Source organism: Trichosurus vulpecula, chromosome 1 (assembly GCF_011100635.1).
Source record: "Trichosurus vulpecula isolate mTriVul1 chromosome 1, mTriVul1.pri, whole genome shotgun sequence".
Lineage (NCBI taxonomy): Eukaryota > Metazoa > Chordata > Mammalia > Diprotodontia > Phalangeridae > Trichosurus > Trichosurus vulpecula.
Window position 1 is genome coordinate 24,690,969 of NC_050573.1, and position 22,828 is coordinate 24,713,796.

The 22,828-nt window shown below is 41.8% G+C and overlaps 1 protein-coding gene across 1 annotated transcript in view; it reads right to left on the minus strand.

Annotated features, from left to right (window-relative positions):
• Positions 1-416: 416 nt before the first annotated feature.
• The window catches only part of TMEM233 (transmembrane protein 233), a 49,962-nt gene continuing 27,550 nt past the window's right edge, over positions 417-22,828 (minus strand). The window contains exons 2-3 of the mRNA XM_036742203.1: positions 17,091-17,230; positions 417-705 (exon numbers count right to left, since the gene is read on the minus strand). Coding sequence (XP_036598098.1) covers positions 699-705; positions 17,091-17,230 — 147 coding nt within the window. The 3' untranslated portion in view covers positions 417-698. The remainder of the gene's footprint in view (positions 706-17,090; positions 17,231-22,828) is intronic.

The window sequence follows — 22,828 nt, forward strand, 5'->3', positions numbered from 1 at the left end:
TAGTCGTTTTATCAAGTCGTCCAATAGTTGAAGTAGTCAAAGGAAGGAGATGCCATGGCAAAGGGAAAGCCATGATTAAGGACCAAAAGTTCCCATCAGTGGTTGAGAATTGGACAGGAATCAATGAAGGAACTCAAGACTTTGGGAGGAAGAGACTACCATAATTCTGCAGAGGCATGGGCATGTAAAAAAGTCACAATGAGTTTTTGGGTTAGGCGAAGCTATGATAGCCTACAAACATGCTATTCATTGTAAACAGCATCAGTTCTGGGTCTTGGGGATCGTAGGAAATAAGACCCCAATATCCAGGAATTTCTCCACATGAATAGAAAGCAACTGGGATTTCCAGAGGGTCATCAGCACCCACTGTACCTGAGACGAGGAGGAGATAGAGCAGGAGGAAGAGTATGGGAAGGAAGAAGAGGAGAAAGGACAAGGGCAGGGTGGCTGATGGCAAATGGAGGTGCTTTTTTTTTTTAACAAATAGATACTTTGGCTGAGCTGGTCATGCCCCTCATATTTCATAAACATTGTATTTTTTTTAGCTCATTCACCAAGGACCTGCCTCTGGAAGGCCTGAGAGGACAAGAATAAGATCTGACAGTCTGAAATGAAGGGCCACTCTTCAGAAACGCCTGGTCTGCCATGCTCAGATGCTGTTAATCCTTCCTTCATTGTAGTTTCGAGCTCTCAGATTATCAAGATCTGAGGGGAGGGAGAGAAAGGGAGGGAGGGAGAGACAGAGAGAGAGAGATATGAGAGAGAGATGAGAGAGGAGAGAGAGATGATAGGAGAGAGAGAGATGAGAGAGAGGAGAGAGGGGAGAAAGAGGAGAGGAGAGGAGAGGAGAGGAGAGGAGAGGAGAGGAGAGGAGAGAGGGGAGAGAGGGAGAGAGAGAGATATTTTGATTAGCAGAGCTTTAACTGGGGCATGGTGACTAGGACTATGTCCCAGGGTACTGATGGGGCACTTCATTAGAGATACAAACTAAGCTAAGGGTTTAGCCTCTTCATTTTTTTGAACCCAACATGCAATTTCATTGGCTCAGGGAACTCCCAGTGAGGAAATCCACTTTACCCATGATGTTCTGCACCTTCTCAGCAACTTACAGTCTTTAAGAGTTGCCCAGGACACCGAGAAATTAAATGACTAGTGTAGAATCACAGGAGATCTCCATCTCTGAACATTTTCACTTGCTGGGCTCACTCCCCCCTTTCTCCTCCTTGTGGAGCTTTATCTCTCCTCATCCCTGTTTCTTGGCTTCCCTGACCTCTTTCAAGTCTCAGCTAAAATCCTACATTCTGCAAGTAGCTTTTCCAGACCCCATTTCCCCCTGCCTCACCTTGATGTATCTGAGGCCATGTTGAACTCAGTTCTTCCTAGTTCCAGGCCCAGATCTCCCTCCTCTGCACTACCTAGATGACATGCAGGTAGTATGTGTCATCGATAGAATTTGACTTCAAGGCCTAAGTTCCCTAAATGCTTGTTGAATTGAGTGCCCCAAATAAAACTTGGCCCCAAGTGGAATGCTCTGCTCCAGGGGGTCCCCCAGTCAGAGAATCTCAGAGTTGGAAGGACCTCAGAGGCCGTTTAGTCCTACCTGTCACTAAATGAGAATCCTCTTTACATCCAGGCTTGGCTTGAGGCCTTTGCACAGCCTCCTGAGGCAGCCCACAGCACCGTTGGACGGACAGCTCCGACCACTAGCAAGTTTTTTTGTTTTTAACGTTGCCCTGAAATTTGTCTCTGAAACTTTCATCACTGCTCCTTCACTAGCCTTCTGGGGTGGCCTAATTTGATTCGATTCCCTAAACACTTATTAAATACCCACTATGTGCCAGGTACCATGCTAGGTGCTCGCCTTGTTTTGTTTTTTTGGAAACCGGACTCCTCATTTCATTGGTATTTCCTCTAATAGGGCAAATAAACACCTGGAGTCTTAGGGAATTGCCCAGACTGACCGAACGTCACACAGCATGTATGACCAGGAGCTCTGAGACTCTGTGATTCTGTGAAGTGTAGCTAAGGGTGGGAGTGGGAGGAATCGTCAAAGGTCCCTGGAGGTTGCATGGAATTTGCCCCTTAACATAACTGGAGACAATCAGGAGTGGGTGGGAGCTCAGGGGTTAAGGAGGTCAGAAAACCAGAACTTACCTAGCAAGACTTTTATTGGGACTACTTCAAAATAGACTTCCATACACAGGGTCCTGGACTGGACTTGGATGGGGGGAAGAGGTAGGAGACAGGACACATTCCAGGAGGCAAAATCAAAAGGATTTCATGGGACGCATATGATGTAATAACAATGCTAGCTAACATTTATATGTGCTTTGATATTTGCAAGCAAAGCACTTTACATGCCATATAGTTTGGTCCTCACAACCCTGGGAGGGAAATGTTATTATTATCTCCACTTTGTAGACAAGGAGACTGAGGCAGAGAGGTTAAGGGTCACACAGTAAGCGTAGTATGGTGGAACATATACTTACTTGGGAGTCCCTGTTTCTGATACTTCCTAGCTGTGAGAACTTGGGGAAATTACCTTACCTCTCTGAGCCTCAGATTCCTCATCTATAAAATGAGAGGACTGGACTAGATAGTTTCTGAAGTTTCTTCTAGATCTAGGGTCCCATGTATGTACAAGGCTGGATATTATCTAGTATCTTCCCCACTCTAGGTTCAGTGCTCCCTCCGTGCCCTGTCCGGTGCTAAGCCTCTCACCCTAGTGAGAGCTGCTGCTGGATATTCCAGGATAAATGCCCCATCTTTCAGATTCCTGGCATGCAATTAGAGTTTATCAAAACAAAAAGACAGATACCTCTCCCCCCATTCATAACCTTCCCAAATATCTTGCATGGCATAGATATTATTTTAAAAATCAGTTGTTAAGTTATCCCTTTGTTTTTATATGATCTATATTTCCCCTTAGCCTTCCCTTAGTTCCTCCCCAAAAGTCATTCTTTAGAAATAAAGCTCTCCATAAGCTGCCCCTTGCTACCTTTCCAAGCTTCCGTTCTTTATTTCTTCTCCCACTGCAGGGGCACTGACCACCTTGCTGCTCCTCAAACAGGATGCTCCAACTGCCTCTTTGGATATTTTCACTTACTGTCCCTGCTTTGGAGCTCTATCCCTGCCCCATCCATGCCTCTTGGCTTCCCCAAATTCCCTCCCATCTCAGCTAAAATCCTACCTTCTGTGAGATTTTTCAGACTCCCTCTCTTCTACCCCCTTCCATTATATGATAGTGTTTTCCTTCTGTTGGTCATCCCTAAACAGGTTATTTGTACATAGTTGTTTGCATGCTGTCTCCTCCACCTAACTGTGAATTTTTGAGAACAGAGACTATCATTTGCCTTTCTTTGTTTGCCCAGCACTTAATATAAGGTCTGGCACATAGCAGGCCCTTAATAAATGTTTGTTGACTGACTAACAAAGAATAAAAAAGAAGAAAAAAGCAGTTTAGCAAGACTAACCTACACACTGAAAAAGTGTGAAAAGTCTGAAATGATATGGAACGTTCCACACCCGTAGTCTTTCATCTCTTCAAGGAGAGAGGTACCTTCTCATATGTCTTGGGGGCTAGACTAAGTCATTCTAATTTCATAGGTACCATTCATTGAAAATTAAGGTCAATCAAAATTAATATCACTCTGAGAATTCATGGAATTTACCCCTTAACATAACTGGAGACAATTAGGAGTGGGTGGGAGTTCAGGGGTTAAGGAGGTCAGAAAACCAGGACTTATCTAGCAAGACTTTTATTGGGACTGCTTCAAAATAGACTTACATATGCATGGCATGACAGTTTGAGTGAGAAGGAATGAAACCACTTTTCTGGATGGGGACCAAGGACAGCGATTGAAAATCATTGGTTCATTTTGGCTACAACATATGAACCGATGATAAATGGTGAGCCAATGAGATCATATGTGTGGAAGTGGTGTCTGACTAAGCATTTGACCTGCCTGCCATCACAGATGTAAAGCATTTTGCCAACCTTATGACACTATAAAAATGTCACTTATCGGCCCATAGGCAGAGTAAGGGATGATAGCGAGACAGACAGAAAGCTCTAATGGCATTGTCATGATATCAGGAAAAGTAACACATTGAGTAGACCCTCTGTGGTAAGAAGGATTTGGGAGGATTTGGATAAGAGTTGCCAGGATGAATAGGCATGGATGGATTGCAACCCGCCTTTTTGGAGGGTACTCTTGAATTGAGATCATAGATTTACTGAAGCATTTGAGTATTTGAGACAGTTACTGAATGTATGTATGTATGTATGTATATTTATGGATAGATAAATGGAGGGATGATCTCACTTCCAGGCTTCTTCACAACACTTCATCTCCTATCTCTGTACCTTTGCATGAATTATCTCACATTTCTGGAATGTTCTCCTTCCTCTCTTCCATCTCCCAGAATCCCTAGCTTTCTTCTAAACTCAGCTAAGCACTAGCTCCTACAAGAGATCTTTCCTCATCCCCCAGCTGCCAGTGCTAGCCCCTGAGATTGTATTGTGAGAATAACAAGAGGCAGCACTTATATAGCACTTATTCTGTGTTAGGCACTGTGCTAAATGCTTTTTATAAATATTATCTCATTTGATACCTTGGGAGGTAGGTGCTATTATGATCTCCATTTTACAGTTGAGGAAACTGAGGCAATCAGAGGTGAAGTGATTTGCCCAGGGTCACATAGCTAGTAAGTGTCTGAGGCTGGATTTGAGCTCAGGTCTTCCTTACTCTTTGCCTTGGCACTCTGCCCATTGTGCCAGTTAGCTGCCTAGGTGCCCTATATTTATTTGTATACAAAATGAACACATATTCATATATGCACATCGTCTCCTCCAATAGAATGTAATCCCTCTGAGGGCAGAGACCATTTCCATTTTGTCTTGGTATCTTCAGTGCTTGGCACAGTGTCTGGCAAATAGTAGGTGCTTGATAAATGCCTGCGGATTGATTTAGCCTCAGGGTTTTCTAGTGCCTTGGCTGGAGCTCAGCTTGTTACAAAATAACCTCCTCACGGGTCCAGCTCTTGGCCGGTAACTTTGCCTTTGGCACCCAGGGAACCCTCATAGAGTGACCATGACGCGCTGCTGATGTAAATGGAAGCTGACCACTTCTGCAGCAGCAGAGCCCCACTCCTGTTTTCTCTCCTTTCAAATCTGGCTCCTACCTCCCCTTCCAATCTCCTCTCCTTCCCCCCTGGCTCAGCTGGAGGGGCTTTGTGGGCATACCCTGCCCCCATTGGTCTGTGTGGTTTCCCCCATCTGTCTTCAGGGCAGTCCTTCATTCCTCCAGTTTCCCATTCACATACTTCCACAGCCCAGCACTGTTAAATACTGTCTCTGAACAGAGCTGAGAAACTCCAAGACTGATGGGATGTTTCAGGGCTTAATGGAAATATGGAATTGGTGTCATCCTCTTGAGCTCCCTCCTTCCCCCTTGCTGCCTTCTTTGCCTGCCCCACCCCCTCTACCTCACCCCTTGAGACTTTACAGTCAGAAGACTCTCACAAGAGCTGAAATAAGGAAACCTGTCTCTTCCATTCTGGCAAAGTTGCCAAAAGCACCATGGAGAAGTGTGGGGATACTTGGATGTGGTAAGGATCATAGAGCCAGATCTTAAAGAGACCTCAGAGTCCATGCACTCCAACCCCTTCATGTTCTAGATGAGAAAAAGGAATCCTAGAGTAGTTAATGGACTTGCCCAAGGTCACTCAGGTGGGAAAGTGCTCAGGGGTAGAATGTGAGCCCAGCTAGGTCATCTGATTGCAGGGACAAGGCAGTCTTCACTCTTAGGTGGGAATTTGCTTCTCCAACCCCAGCTCCTCAAGATCAAGGACTGATTGTCTTGGGCTATGTGTAGCCAGCACCTAGTACAGTGCCTGGCACACAGTAGGTACTTCAAAAATGCCTATTGAACTACAATCTGTGGGCCCACAGAGGAGACATCTTATCTCTCGGGGCTTCAGTTTCTTGAGTTATTGTTGTTTGTCTTTTGTTCTTGAAGATGACCATGACATCTGGGAGGTGATGCCATGACATACAAGTGAATCAGATTTCAGTGATGGAAGGTTGTGCAAAGTCACTGGCCTCATTTTCTCCTCCAGAGCATCTGGGCCCAGTGGCCAGATATAGATCAGGACAACTGGAGATGGCCCTGGATGCAGAGACTGTGGCTTTTTTTTCTTAATATAAATGCCTGTGGGACCATGTAGGAAGCATCATCTCTCTGGGCTTCAGTGTCCTCAGTTATAAAATGAGGAGATTAGATGAGATCTTAGTGTGGACTCTATGAACTTAAAACATTTTTTTGATAACTGTATTTCAATATAATTGGTTAGCTTTGGAATCTTCTGTGTTTTATTTTATGGATTTAACAAGATATATAAGACTGCCAAAGGGTCCATGACACAAAATGTCCTTTCCATCTCTAGATCTCATCTCCTGGATTGACTTTTGTAAACATTAGCAGGACAGATGTTTGTATGATAGTGTCCTTCCTAATGCTGTCCTGAAGTTGGACCCCCCAAAGATAGTCACATACAGTAAGACACTTTCATCGGACTCTGAAGGACCCACCAGGACTGACCCTTTCCTTTCAACATTTCCTCATGGCTCCATTCAGTTCACTGTGATGTAGACAGAAGAATATGGGATTAGAGGCCAAAGACCTGGATTCAAATTTCAGCTCTATGACTCTGAGCAGGTGCTTTCTCTTTCCTGGGACCTTTAGTTTCTCAAGCTCAGAGTCAGAGCTAGAGGGACCTTGGAGCCCATTTAATGGGCTCTGAGCTAAGGCTCAGAAATTGGGACTTGCTCATGATTGCCTAGTTAGCAGAGCTGGGAGGACTAATGCTGTTTAAAGGTAACGTGCTGTGGCAAAAAATGATTTTAGAAGTAGAGGACCTAGGTTTGAATCCTGTCACTATCTGTGAGACTTTATAGGATCGTAGACTTAGAACTGAAAAGGACCTTAGTAGTCATCTAGTCCAACTTTCTGATTTTACAGATAAGGAAACTGAGGCGAAATAACTTGCCCGGATTCACAGAGGTATTAAGTGTCTGGGTCAGCATTTGAACACAGGTCCCCCAAATACACTACTGTCTTCACTGAACCATCCCCGCCCCCACTTAGCTGTTTCTTTTATCTATAAACTGAGGTCAACAGATCTTGAATTTAGAGAAGGTTGGATAGATGATCTCAGATGTCCCTCAGCTCTAGATTCCATTCATCTCCTTCTTCTACAATAACAACTAATGGTTCCAAAGCTCTTTAAATTTTGCCAAGTTCTTTAAAGACATTTCCTGATTTGAGTCCCACAAATGGGCCTTTTTATGTAAAAGCAACAGGTATTATTGTACCTTAGGGGCAGCTAGGTGGTGCATTGGGTAGAGCACTGGGCATCAAATTAGGAAGACTCATCTTCCTGAGTTCAAATCTGGCCTCAGATGCTTACTAGCTGTGTGACCCTGGGCAAGTCACTTAACCCTGTGTGCCTCAGTTCCCTCATTTGTAAAATGAGCAGAAGAAGGAGGTGGCAAACCACTCCAGTATCTTTGCTAAGAAAACCCAAATGGGGTCAGGAAGAGTTGGGCACAACTGAACAATAACAATTATTCTCGTTATTAATTATTATTTAAACCAATTGTCAAGGTAGGTTAACTGAAGCTCAGAGGAGTTAAAGGGTCACAGAGATAGTTAAATTCAATTCCACAGGTATTTATTATGGCCTACAATGTGCCAGGCACTGTCCTAGGTGCTGGAGATGCAAAGCCAAGAATGAAACAATCTTTGCTCCCTTACATTCTAATGGAGGAGGAGAAAAAGTGACACACATACAGAGAAGTCAATACAAAGTGATATTGGGGACAGCAAGGAGAATACTAACACGTGGGGGCATCAAGAAGAGCCCAAAGTAAAAGGGAGCATTTGAATCCAGCCATGAAGGGAGGCACAGTTTCCAAGTATAGAGGTAAGGAGGCAGGGCATTGTAGGCATGAGGGATGGACTTGGGCAAAGGCACGAAGGTGAGAGATATGATGTTTTGTATAGGGGACTGTACTGACTAATAGCTTCCTAAATTCTCAAGCCTTTTTCTTCTTTCCGTCTTGGGGTCAGTGCCAGTGGGGAAGCCTAATGGCAGGACAGTTAAGGGGGTTCTATGGTGCACTTGTCAAGAGAACTCAGGCTGCTATCACCCTAATCAGGGATAATCATGATACCAGGAATGATAAGAATAATAATTAGATTATAATTTCTATAGAAAAAAGTTTAAACTCTTCCATTTTCCCTCTTCCCCCACCCCATTCTGCAAGGTGCTTTCAGCCTGACTCCAAGATCAACTTCCCAATGCCAGTGGCTAATGTCACTAGGTTTCTGGTTTAGCAACAAACCTCAGGGTGGTTTTTGATTCATTAAATGTTTTTTTATTTCATACATCTGGTCTGGGGGCAAATTCAAGCTCTTTTTCTTTTGTAATATCTCATATCTCCAGCCTAGCTGCCACTGTTTTTGTCTGGTTCCTACTTATCTTCCTTGCCCAAAGGTATATAGCAAGCCGAGGATCATGTAAAATATTGGGGTGGGGCTATGTGGGCAGCATGCTTTGAAATAAGAGAATCTGGGTTCAAATCCTGACTCTGCCTCTTCCTACCTGTGTGACTGGGCAAATCTAGGAATCTCAGAGTTGGAAGGGAATCCAGAGGTCATTTGGTCTTTACTCTTGAGAAATAATGCTCTTTGTGTTTGAGAAACAGTATTCAATCTCCTGTTTCTGTGCCTTTGGCCAGGTGTCCCCCATATCTAGAATATTCTCTCTCCTCACTTAAAATCCCTGGTTTCCTTCAAAGGTCTATTCAAGGGACATGTTTTATATAAGGTCCTTTCTGATCCTCCTCCCCGCTGCTGCTAGCACCCCCTCCCCACCAGTTATTGTGTATTTAATTTGTATATGGGCAAGTTGCCTCACCCATTAGAATGTGAGGTCCTGGAGGGCAGAGACTGTTTTCACTTTTGTCTTTGTACCCCGTAACTTGGCACAGTGCCTGGAACATAGCAGATGCTTAGTAAATTCTTACTGATTGATCAAACTTGAAAAAGAATCCCTTCTACAATATCCTCAACAAGTGGTCATCTAGCCTTTGCTTGAAGCCTGCCAGTGAGGGGGAATCCCCTGTTTCCCAAAGTGGACCATTCCACTAGATAGTTCTAATTATTAGGAAACCTCAAATTTGTCTCTGTCTTTTGACATTCTTTGTATCCTTAGTGCTTAGCACAGGGCTTAGTAGGTAAGTTAGGTGCTTATCAGTGTTTATTGACTCACTCACCAACCATACTACTTCTATCCAGTTCTGATTTTTAGGGCCAAGCAGAACAAGGCTTATCGCTTTTCCATAATAACCGTTCAAACACTTGTCTCCACCTCCCCGAATCGTCTCTTCTGTCCATGAGATGTTCTTGGTTCCTTCAATCAGTCCTCATGTGTCATGAATTGCTACTATTTGCTGTTTCTGATCTTATGCCAGAGCAGAGCTTAGGAAAGTCATGCATTGAACTGAAGGAGGTCCACTGCAATTTATATTATCTAACCTCAACTGGGTCCTCACTGAAGAAAGGCAGTCTTTCTACTCCTTAATTTATTCTCTCCGACTCTCAACAGATGAAGTCTCCAAACCTTCTCTTCCCTCCTCAAGTCTCCTACAAACTTATTCCCCTCAGTCTCTCAGCTAAGGATATCACTCATATGTTACTTGGAAAATAGAGGACATTCAGAAAAAGGAGCCAAGATAGCAGAATATAGGCCAGGAACCAACTGAATTCTCTCAACATTCCCATCCAACTTTAAAATAACATCTCAAATCAAAGTTTTGAGCAGCAGAGCCAACAAAAGGTCCGAGAGAGGCATTTTTCCAGCCTAAGACAACTCAGGAGGGTCGCAGGAGAGGTCTGCACTACCAGTGTGGGCACAGGCCCAGAGTGTGGCAGAAGTACCGGTGGTGGGCCTTGGAGATGGCTGTGACAGCAACAGAAGCTTTGGGAGCTCTCAGCCCAGAGATGGTAAGGGGGGTGGAACAACTTATCAGAAAGAGATTACAAGGGACCATTTGCTGGACTGGGTATAGCTAGCACTGACAACTCTATTTCGCATAAGTAGTTCTGAGTTGCTGCATTTAGGGTAGAGAGGAGCATTTGTGATTGAATACAAGGAGGCAGGGGCCCTGGTCACAGTTCCAGGACCAAGAGGACCACTAATACTTGTGGCTGCAGGGACCAAGGGCCCTTCTTGGGTAAAGATCAGAGAGCAGACCAGGAGAGCAGCGACCATGCCTCTCCCGGGATAACACCACCTTGGAAGTACCAAAAACTTGCAGACCCCCAGAATGCACACTGAAAATAGCAGCATGAAAAAGCTTGATGTTTGGCATAGTGCCTCTCTACCCCTAAATGAACAGACCCTAACTTTAACATAAAGTTCAGAGTAAAGAAATAGATTGGGAAAGTGAGCAAACAACAAAAAAAGAACTTGATCATATGGTGGCAGGGAAGAACAAGACATAAACTCAGAAGAAGACAACAACTCAGAAGAAAACGGCTACAAGCAAAGCCTCAAAGAAAAATTTTAATTGGATCCAATGCCAGAAAGAATTCCTGGGAGAGTTGAAGAAAGATATAAGAGTTGTAGAGAGCAAATTAGGAAAATAATTGAGTGAAAAAAGAATTAACAACTTGGCAAAAGAGGCACAAAAATACTGAAGAAGATAACACCTTAAAAACAATTGGTCTAGTGGTAAAAGAGATACAAAAATTCACTGAAGAAAAGAACTTAAAAAGCAGAATTGGCCAAATGGAAAAAGAGGTACAAAAACTCACTGAAGAAAATGACTCCTTAAAAAATTAGAATTGGGAAAGTGGAAGATAATGACTCCATGTGACTTCAAGAAACAATAAAACAGAATTAAAGGATGAAAAAATGGAAGACAATGTAAAATATTTCATTGGAAAAACAGCTGACTTGGAAAATAGATTGATGAGAGATAATTTAAGAATTATTGGACTACCTGAATGCCATGAACAAAAAAAGAGCCAAGACATCACATTTCAAGAAATTATAAAGTAAAACTACCCCAATATTTTAGATACAGAAAGCAAAATAGAAATTGAAAGAATCTACTGATTACCTCCTGAAAGAGATCCCAAATGAAAATTTCCAGGAATATTATGTCCAAGTTCTAGAGATTCCAGATCAAGGACAAAATATTGCAAGGAGCCAGGAAGAATCAATTCAAATATCATGGAGCCACAGTCAGGATCACACAAGATTTATTGGTTTCCATGTTAAAGGAGTGGAGGGCTTGGAATATGATGTTCCAAAAGGCAAGAGAACTAGGATTACAATCAGAAATAACCTACACAGTGAAATAGAGTATAATCCTTTAGGGGAAAAGTAGGTATTTGATAAAGTAGAGGAATTCCAAGTAACCCTGATGAAAAGACCATAATTGAATAGAAAATTTGACATTCAAACAGAAAACTTAAGAGAAACATAAAAAGGAAAACATTGAAGAGTAATCATAAGGGACTCAATAAAGTTAAACTATTTACAATCTTTTATGGGAAGATGATATATATATAACTCCTAAGAAGGGCATTTAGGAGTTTACATAGACATAAGGCATGTGTGTGAGTTAATTGTATTGGGATGATCTCAAAAAAATGTAGGGGCGAGAAAGAGTGATGCACTGAGGAAGGAGGAAGAGAGAGGCAGAAAGGGGAAAATTTTCTCACGTTAAAGAAACATGCAAGGAAGAACTTTTATTGTGAAGTGGAAAATGGAGGGTGGTGGTGGTGGACAATGCTTGAACTTCATTCTCATCAAAATTGGTTCAAAGAGGGAAGAAAAAATATATACATATAGACAAATAAACACACACGTATATATACATATACACACATGCACAACTCAGTTGGGTATAGAAATCTATCTTACCTAAAGGGAAATACGAGAAGGGGATAAGAGATATGGGGGTTGTGATAAAAGGGGAGGCAGATTAAGGGAGGCAGTGGTCAGAAACAAAACAGACTTTTGAGGAGGGACAGGATAAAAAAGGAAGAAAAAAGAATAAACAGAAAAAATAGGATAGAGGGAAATACACAGTTAGAAATCATAACTATGAATGTGAATGGAACAGAAGTAGATAGCAGAATGAATTAGAAACCAGAATCCAATGATATGTTGTATACAAGAGACATGCTTGGAATAGAAACACACACAGAGTTAAAATAAAGCTAGAGCAGGATATTATATTATGCTTCAGCTGAAGTACAAAAAGGCAGGGATAGCAATCATCTCAGACAAAGCAAAAGCAAAAATAGACCAAATTAAGTGAAATAATCAGGAAAACAACATTTTGCTAAAAGGTACCATAGATAATGAAGTAACATCAAAAAATTTTATAGCAATTTTCTCTGATAAAAGCCTAATTTCTCAAATATTTGGAGAACTGAGTAAACGGAGCCATTCCCCAATTGATAAATGGTTAAAGGATATGAACAGGCAGTTTTCAGAAGAAGAAATCAAAGCTACCTATAGTCATATAAAATGCTTTAAATCACTATTGATGATCAGAAATGATAAATGCTGGAGGGGATGAGGGAAAATGAATATATTAATGAATTGTTGACAGAGTGGTGAACTAGTCCAACCATTCTGGAGAATAATTTCGAACTATGCCCAAAGGGCTATAAAACTGCATACGCTTTGATCTAGTAATACCACTACTAGGCCTGTATGCCAAAGAGATCAAAGAAAAAGGAAAATGACCTACATGTACAAAAATATTTATAGTAGCTCTTTTTGTGGTGGCAAAGAATTGGAAACTGATAGGCTGCACATCAATTGGGGAATGGCTGAACAAGTTGTGGCATAGGATTGTGATTGAGAATTATTGTGTTATATGAAATGATGAAGGAGATGGTTTCAGGAAAACATGGCAAGACCTATATGAACTGATGCAAAATGAAGGAGAACTGGGAGATCATTGTGCACATAACAGCAATGATGTAATGATGATCAACTGAGAGATCTGGCTACTCTGATCAAGACAATGATCCAAGACAATTCCAAAGGACACCTGCAGAAAGAACAAACTGATGAACTCCGGGTGCAAGCCGAAGTATAATTTTCTCACCTTCTTTTTTGTTTTTGCTTTTTTTGTGACATGACTGACATGGAAATATGTTCTGCATGATTTCACATGAACAATTGATATCATATTTGCCTTCTCAGTGGGTGGGGGAGGATTTGAAGGGAGGGGGAGAATTTGGAACTCCAAATTTAAAAAGAAAAGAATGTTAAAAATAAATAAATAATAAAAATAAAGAACATTCACTGTGAGCTCTTCTTTCCTTCACTATATCTCAACTCCACCTTGACATCATCCCTTCCTTAATTTATGTTTCTGATGAGGAGGTAACTTTTATAATCACTAAGACCAACCCTTTCACATGTGCCTTTGACCCCATCCTACTCTTTCTTCTCCAAGAGACCCCACAATCATCCCTCACTTTGATCTTTGATCTCTCACCAGCAACTTGTTCTTGCCCTGCTGCCTATAAATATGCCCACATTTCTGCCATCCTTGAAAAACAAACAAACAAAACAAAACCTCTCACTAGATCTTATCTTCCTCTCAAGGTATCCTACCATATCTTCCCTCACTTTCTTTGCCCAACTACTATAAAAAGCTGCCTGCACACATTGCCTCCGTTTCCTTTCCTCTCTCTTCAACCCTTTTGCAACTTCTTACTCAGCTGAAACTGCTTTCTCCAAAGTTACTAATGATCTATTAATAGAATGGCCTCATCTCAATACACAACCTTCATTCTGTAGCCTTGGATACTGGTTTCTCTCTCTCCTCTCTCTCCCTCTATCTCTCTCTCTCTCTCTCTCTCTCTCTCTCTCTCTCTTTCTCTCTCTCTCTCTCTCTCTCTCTCTCTCTCTCTCTCTCTCTCTCTCTCTCTCAGAGAGACTAGTCTCTCTTAGTTCTCTTATTTACCTTTCTGACTGCTTCTTTTCAGTCTCCTTTGCTGGTTCATCATCTATATCATGCCTCCTAACTGTGGGTGTCCCCCAAGGTTCTGTCTTAGTCCCTCTTCTCTCCATATATATAGTCACTTTGTGGTCTCACTAGATGGTTTAAATTTAAGTTTCTTTGCAGATGACTCCCAGATCTACATACCAAGCCCTAGCCTCTCTCCTAAACTCCAATCTGATATCTCCAGTTGTTTCTTGAACATTTAGACCTGGACATCCCATGGATAATTTCAAATTCACCAGACCCAAAACAAAACTCATTATTATCTCACCTTCCCTCCTCCTCCAGTGCATTCTTCCTCCAAAGTCTCTCTCACACTTGAGAGTACTGCTTCCTCATTTGCCATGTTTGCACCATCGGAACTATCCTTTACATCTTTCTCTCCCTGACTCCCTATATCTAGTAAGTTGCCAAAGCTTTCAGGTTCTTTATCCACCTTTCTCTCATCCAGCTCTTTCCCTTTATTCATACAGCCACCACCCTATTTCAGGTCCTCATCACTCCTCACCTGGGCTGTTGCAATCAGTTACATCTAATATTTAATGTTTAATATTTGACAACTGGCTTTCCAAAAAATGTATGCATGACACACTTTTAAGTTTAATCTGTATCATTAACATTTTCTCCACCACCGTCTTAGGTCTACACAATCAACAAAACAAATCAAGCCCTGATTTGTAGTATTTCCCAATTTCCATATATATTCCACATATATTGCTTCTTGATAGCTGGCAGCTAGGTGGCACAGTGGGTAGAGTGCTGGCCCTGGAGTCAGGAGAACCTCTGTTCAAATTTGCCGTCAGACACTTACTAGTTGTGTGATCCTGGGCAAGTCATTTAACCCTGTTTGCCTCAGTTTTCTCATCAGTAAAATGAGCTGGAGAAGGAAATGGCAAACCACTCTTTCTTTGTCAAGAAAATCCCAAATGGTGTCACGAAGAGCTGGATATGACTAATTGACAAAAATAACTCAATAACTGGTATAAACTAGTTCTAGCACACTCCTGGTTGTTATGGTATCCTAATTGATTTCCCTACTCCTTCCCTCTCTCCTTTCTAACTCATCTTCCACGTGACTATCAAAGTGATTTTCCTAAAGCTCAGATCTGACCATCACTTCCCTACTCGATAAACCCCTGTGGCTCCCTATTCCTTCTGGAATCAAATATAAACACCCTTCTTTGCATGTCAAACCCTTCACACCTTGGTCCCAACTTCCCTTCTTGTGCTCCGTGGTCTAGCCAAACTGGCTTCACTCTTCCTCACATATGAAGATCCATGTCCTGTTTCTGTGTCTTCCTCTCCAACACTTCTTTTAAAACTCAGCGTAAGTATTCTGTACATGAAGCCTTTCCCAACCTCTCAAGCTCCCTGTGTCCTCCATCCAAAAATGGTCTTGTATTTATTTTGTATGCTCTCTGCATATATTTGTTGTACCCATTGTCCCCCCCCCAATAAAAGGTGACCTCTTTGAAGGTAGGGACAGTTTCATTTTTATCTTTATATCCCAAACTTGTAACTCAGTGACTGTCATGGACTAGGTTCTTGATGAATTCTTGCTGATTAATTAATGAATAAAAATCTCGCTGATTTAATTAATTAATTAATTAATTAAAGATCCTTCACCATCCTGGTTGCCCTCTTCTGGATCCCCTCTAGCTTATTTATCTCATACCTAAAATGTGGCAACTGGAACCGAATATCTATCTCTATCTAATCTCTCTTTGACTTGGTTTACTTCTTTGCGAAGTGGTGGGGTTGGATTATATGGCCTTTAACAGCTCTTCCAACTCTAACATTCTATGAATTCTTGATTTTAAAGTCTCTTTCAACTCTGGCATTTTATGTTCTAAGGTCATTCCAAGCTGACTTTCTGTGTTCTAAGCCCCATCTCAGGTACATCACTATATGTTCAAGGTCTTTCCTAACTGACATTTTGTGTTCCAAGGTCCTTCCTGGTTCTGATAATCTCTCTTCTAATGTTCCTCCCAGCTCTGACTTTACATGTTCTAAAGTCCCCTCCAGTTCTTATATTCTACATTCTAAGGGTTCTCCCAACCCTAACATTTTGTATTCTAAGGTCTTTCCCAGTTCTGACATGACGTGCTGTAATGTTCCTGCCAACTCTAATGATCTATGTTCCAAGATTCCCTCCAACTTACAATTTCTGTTCTAAGGTCTCTCCCATCTCTGACAGTGCATTTATCCCTCCCACTTCTAACATTGTCTATTCTAGGATCCTTCTTAGCTCTGACACTATATGTTCTAAGGCAGGGATGGGAAACCTGAAGCCTCAAGGCCACGTGTGAAGTTTGAATTCAGTCACTGGGCCACACTTGAGGACCTAGAGGGCCACATGTGGCTTTGAGGCCTCGGGTTCCCCACTCCTGTTAAGGTATGTCTCAGGTCTGATGTGCTATGATTTAAGATTTCCTCCCTGCTCTGATAATCTGTTTTTAAGACCTTTCTGTGCTCTGACATTTCATGTTCTAAGGTCTCTTCCAGATCTGACATTCAATGTTATATGGTATAACATTTAATATTTTAAGGTCCTTTCCAGAATTAGCATTCTAAGGTCTAGAGTCCCTTTCAGATCTAAATCTTCATTCTTCGACCAAGCTGGACTTATAATTTTCTGGCCTGTGTTATTCGTTCCATCATTATTTTGTCTTATTTGAAGACCTCAGTGGTAGGTGTCACTATCCAAGGAGGACCAATCTAGATAGTTGGAGAAATATTTCCATGAGCCTAGGAAAAAAGGCAAACAGAGTCCATCTGTTTATGATAAGGGATTAACACTGAGAATAAACTATGACCTTCATGCCCAGAAGCCTGAGAGAAATCAGGCAGAATGCCTACTAAAAATCAGGCTATCAGGTTATTGAAAATTGGAGGACAGACCTTTGATGGCCTGAGTGGGTCAAGAAGGCATTTAAGGAAGATCAAGTCCCTTTGGAAAGGACAGGAAAAGAAGTCTGCTTACCTTTTCATTGTGAAGTGGACCACACAAGAAATGGTGATAATCACAAGGCCAATGATGATTGACGCAATAGCAACCCACTTGGCGTTTCGGCCCAGTCTCTTTGCCCCTTCTATGTCACCTTGGTTAAAGCTGTTTAGAGACTGCAGGACAGAAAGGGAGAGCTGGTGATGATAGGGAATTGATAAGGAAATATGCCCAATGATCCCTAGGGCTGAGACTGCTTTAGCAATCAAGCTTCTAAGAGTCAGACAGTGGCTTTGCCATCTTGAATGCCAGGTTACTACTTTCAGTGATGGCCTGATCTCCACTTCTCTGGGCTTCAGTTTTCTCATCTGTGAAATGGTGATAATAAAGCCTATCTCATGTGGGTATTGTGAGGCTCACATAAGGCATCTGTAAAGTACTTTATAAACTTTAAAGTTCCATTAAACATTAGTATGCCCCCCCACCCCGGGTCATCTCCAGTCATCCTGGTGAATATCTGGTCACTGGACCCAGATGGCTCTGGAGGAGAAAGTGAAGCTGGTGACCTTACACAGCCCTCCTTCACTCAAATCAAAGTCAACTGCAAGTCATGTCATCACTTCCCTGATATCATGGTCTTCTTCGAGAACGAAGGACAAACACAACAACACAACAAACATTAGTTATTGTTGTTGTTGTTATAACCACCGTCTCATTATTCTCATCTCTTTTTGATGGGATTCAAATAGAAATGGCTCTAGGAGAAGTCACTCTCCGCTCTTTTATGTTTAATATTCTGCAGTCTATTGAACAAATGGGTCAAATGACTTCTTTTTGTAAGTGAATACAAGAATTGGAATGTAAGCTCATTGAAAGTGTCTTCCAGTAGTGGATGGGATGATAAGGATGACGTGTACCTTGTCCTTTTCCAACATGGTATTGACTTCTTGCACTAGTTCTCTAAATTTTGAAAGCTTTTTATAGAGCTTGGAGATTACAGGTATTCAATATGGTGGCTTCTTTTAAAAACATCATTCTGGAATTTTAGGGATCAATATTTTGCCCAGGATGTTGTGGGCAATGATTCTCTCTACCATGGTGTGCTAGCTTCAGTACAATTCTTTTGCTGAATACTCAAGGATAATTTAGGATTTGTATTTGTAGAGATTTGGTATATGTTAGTTCATAAAGAACAGTAAACTTCTGATACAGAACTCTAGCCACCTGATTGGGTCTTTTTAGTATCTGGTAGATACTAAATTCTTACAGTCCACAGTCCACAACTTCACCCCCCAAATCCTTTCCCTCTTCCTGCCTTCCCTGTTACTGCAAGGGCATCCCCATCTTTGTTGTCACGCAGTCTCACAATCCAGGTATTGTCCCCAACCTCTCTCTCTCTGTGTCTCTTTGTGTCTCTCTCACTGTCTCTCTCCTCTCTCTGTCTCTGTCTCCCTCTGTCTCTGTCTCTCTCTGTCTCTGTCTGTCTCTGTCTCTCTGTCTCTGTCTCTCTCTCCCCCTTCCTTCTTTCTCTCTCCCTCTCTCTCTCTCTGTATATCTAATCTGTTGCCAAATGCTGTGATGCTACTTTCACAACTACTCTCAAATACACCCCCTTCTCTCCTCTGACATGGCCAGACCCTGGCACAGGCTCTCATCTCCTCATGCCTGTACCATTTAAATAGCCTCCTAGTTGGCCTCCCTGCCTCAGATTTCTCCTCACTCCGGTCCATCTTCACTAAACTTCCAAAGTCACCTTCCTAAAGTGCAATCTAATTTTCTCAATACTTCTTTGGGGGTCAAGTTTGGTGATTATGATTACAGTCTATTAATTTTCATTTGTTTTATTTTCATTTACATTGTCATAATCATTGTGTATATTGTTTCCCTGATTTTTCTTGCTTCACTTTGCATCAGTTCATACAGTTCTTCCCATGCTTCTCTGAATCCAGCATCTTCCTTTTGTCTTATGGCATAGCAATAGTCCATTAAATTCAAGTAACAAAATTTATAAAGAAGAATATGAAGGTGGCTCATATAAGAAACTGTTAATCTTTGCTATATAGATTTGAAAACATAAAAAATAAATATATCTCTAAGATAAATCAAAGTAGTAGCAAAATTGATCTATTTGTGTCCCATTGCTTCCCATAGTGCTTGGCACATAGTAGGAGCTCATTGACTGACTCTCTTTTTGCTTTTTTCTATTCATTTCAAGTATATTTTATATTGAGGCCTTTTTGTGAGCATATGTATCACTACTTCCTAACCCAAATGCAAACAAATAAGCATTTACTTAGCACCTACTATGTACCAAGCATTTTATTTTATTCATGCCTTTTGTTTTATATCATACTCATTTTCCAGTAGCTACCCCACCTTCTGTCAAACCTTCCCTTGCAACAAGACAAAATCAGCCTACGTAGAAATGGAGGCTAACAGAGATCAGGTGACTTGTGCAGGGTCACACAGCTAATCAGTGTCTGAGGCTGGATTTGAACACAGGTCTTCCTGACTCCAGGCCCACACTGAGCTTCCATAAGGGACTTACTTTAGTGACTCGGCTGGGAAAGGATGGAGCTGGGACTCAGACCCAGGTCTTTTCAGTTCATTCTTTTTCCTGCCCCACAGGGGTCCCTCCATCCTCGGAGGCTGGTGTGAGGAAAGCTCTTTGTACATTCCAAAGTGATATGAGGATGTGGGCCAAATCTTGATTCAAGAGAATAGATAATGAGGCATATTTCCTTTGAGTGGTGGGAAATATGGGTGCAAAGCTTGAGACATAGTAAATACTTAAATAATTTCTTATTCATTCATTCATTTATTTAATTCTTTGCTAACTCAATGGCTTCAAAATTGCTTTTTGCATCATCGCAAATAATTGATAACCTTCAGAATATGATCCATAGTTGTTAGTTGAGAAAGCAAAAATAAAAGAAAACATTCCCTGAACTACCCAGAATCCCAGAATTTAAGAGTTGTCAGGGACATCAGTGACCACTTGGTTCAGTGAAAGGAATCCTCACTATCCACACAGGATTTGGAGCCAAAGCTCGGAACTTTGTGATAACCCAATCAAAACAATCAGTCAGTGAGCACTTATTAAGTGCTTACTATTTGCCAGAAACTGTAGTAAGAGCTGGAGTAATATGTATAAAAGTCAGACATTGCCTGCCTTCAAGGAAAATATATTTTACCTAACTCAAAATTTCTTGGAGTTAGGACAGGAATTTGATATCAACATATTGTAGCTGGATGAGTCCTCTTAGCCAAATATCAAAGATTTAGAGCCAGAAAAGAATTTAGAAGCCATCTAGTCCAACCTCTTAATTTTTTCAGCTAAGAAAACTGAGGCATAGAGAAGTGTGACTTTTATAAGATCACCAAGCAAGTAAGTGACTGAAGTAGGATTTGAATCCAAGTGTTCCTGACTCCACATCCAGTACTGTATTTACCATGTCATTACCCCACAGGAATTTTAAAAATAATAATAGGTAGTGTTTATATAGTGCTATATTGTCTCCCCCTATTAGATTGTAAACTCTTTTGGAGACTATCTTTCTTCTTATTTATGTTGCCAGCACTTAGCACATTTCCTAGCATACGGTAGACACTTAATGAATGTTTATTGACTATTGATTATTGATAATGACAAGAGAAATTGAGGAATTCCCCCAATACATTGTGATGAGGAGAGGATGAAGATGAGAATCTCATAGGATGGGCAGGTATGGATGAGTTGAATCAATGATATCATGGATTCAATTGATTGTCGAAGAGTACATCATTGGTAATATGTGGAAAGGTGATTTATAGCCAACAGGGGTCTCCCTCCACTGCCCTTTGGATCCTCTGGAGTGGTATTCCATGATCTTCAGCCCTGTATAGACTCATTGGGAGAATATTAGTATTGGAAAGATGGACTCTTGTGTGGCAAGAAGCAGCTTGGGATCACCAGAAGCCTAGTACAGTATACTAAGGGCTTAATAAATGAGGTAAGGTGGCCTAGAGGGGAGAGGTCTGCCTTGGAGTAAGGAGGTTCAAGCCTTGCCTTTGACACATACTAACTTTGTGCTTTTGGGTTGGCAATTAACTTCTCCGTGTCCCAGGCAAGTCTTGAAGACCATAAATTACTGGCAACTTGCTATTCTATATCAGTGGAGGGAGCCTGCAATGCTGATGAGATTGTAGGCCTTGAACAAAAGCACACACACACACACACACACACACGCATACATGCATGCATGCACACACACATACACATACACACACACTAACACACAATGGATGTCTGTTGAATTGAAAGTAGAGGACAATTTCCTGGATGCGATTCAGATTTATTATTTGTGGATGCAGAAATTACACACTCATCTCCTACTCTTTCTGCAATGATGCTCCTGGGTAAAGATCTCTTGCTGGGGAGGCCTGTGAGATGAAAGCCTGGGTTGCAGAGGGGGCTTAGAAAAGCACTTCTTCTGAGGAATGAGCGGGGTGTCGATTTTATCCATTTATTCACCAACCATTTATTGAACACCAGCTCTGTACAAGACATTGTGTTAGGCACTGGGGATATGTGCGCAATACAAAATTAATAAACAAAGAATCAGTCCCTGCCCTCAAGAAGCATCCATTCTTGGGGGTGGGGAAGGGACACATTTCAATTGATAAGTTCATACAGAATAATTCAAGCTAATAACTAGGGGCAGCGGGAAAGGGATGTATGAACTCCGTCTTAAAGGAAGCTAAGAATTCTGAGAGAGGGGAAGCAAGGAAGGGAGAATATATCGATCACAGAGGACTGCCTGTCTAAAGACATGAAGGTGGGAGATAGGGCACTGAATTCAGAGAACAACACATGGGTCAGTTTGCTGGATCACAGATCGTTCAAAGGAGGCTAACGTGAAGTAAGCCTGGAAGGGGCATCTGGAGCCAGTGGGTAAAACACTTTAAACAGCAAGCTGTATTTTCTCCTAGGGACAATAGAGAGCCATCTAAGATTCTTGAGCAGGGTTGGGGGTGAGGGTGGGGGTCTAACCTAGATGCTTGCTTTAGGAAGATCAGTTTAGGCATCACTATGTTCTAGCCCAGAGGCAGGGAAGGCTTAGATTCTGGATGTGAATCCTGCTTCTCTCGAGGCTTCAGTTTCCTCATTATAAAACAAGAGGGTTGAACAGAACGGTCCTTTAACATTCTTCCAGCTCCAGATTTATGATGTTATGTTTCAAGTTACTTTCCAAACCTGAGCTTTCGTAACTCTATGACGTACAGAGGTTGAAGGCCCGTCTAACGCCACAGTTCTGTGGTTCCAGGGGAGAACAGGCTGCTTGGTCACGTAGTCTTATCCTGGCTCCTTTTTTTAAGGAGCAGAGAGCCTTGCAGCTGTTTGTAAGGAACCAGTTCTGAGGGCCTATGGCTGCAAATTACCATCCATCCCATCTGAAAATTAAGCTGTAAAGAAAGGATGCTTTTCGAAGCTGTCTCTGTCGTCCAAATCCCCTCTGGAAGAGACGTGGAATTCTGGCTGCCCCCGTAAACCCCTCTGAAACACTCCAGAGCCCTACGGTGAGCAGCCTCCATTCCTCTTTGGGGCACAGTGGCTTTCACCAAAATGTATTATTCATCATAAAACTGGAAAAAATGGGACAGTTCTGCTTGGTCAGCAGTCTCCAAGCAGACAAAGGTCTCGCTCCACAGAGAGAGGTGGAACTGCTCTCTCTTCCACAGTAAATTCAGAGGACATGTTCCATGCTACTGCACCTGGTTATTTCAAGTTTCTT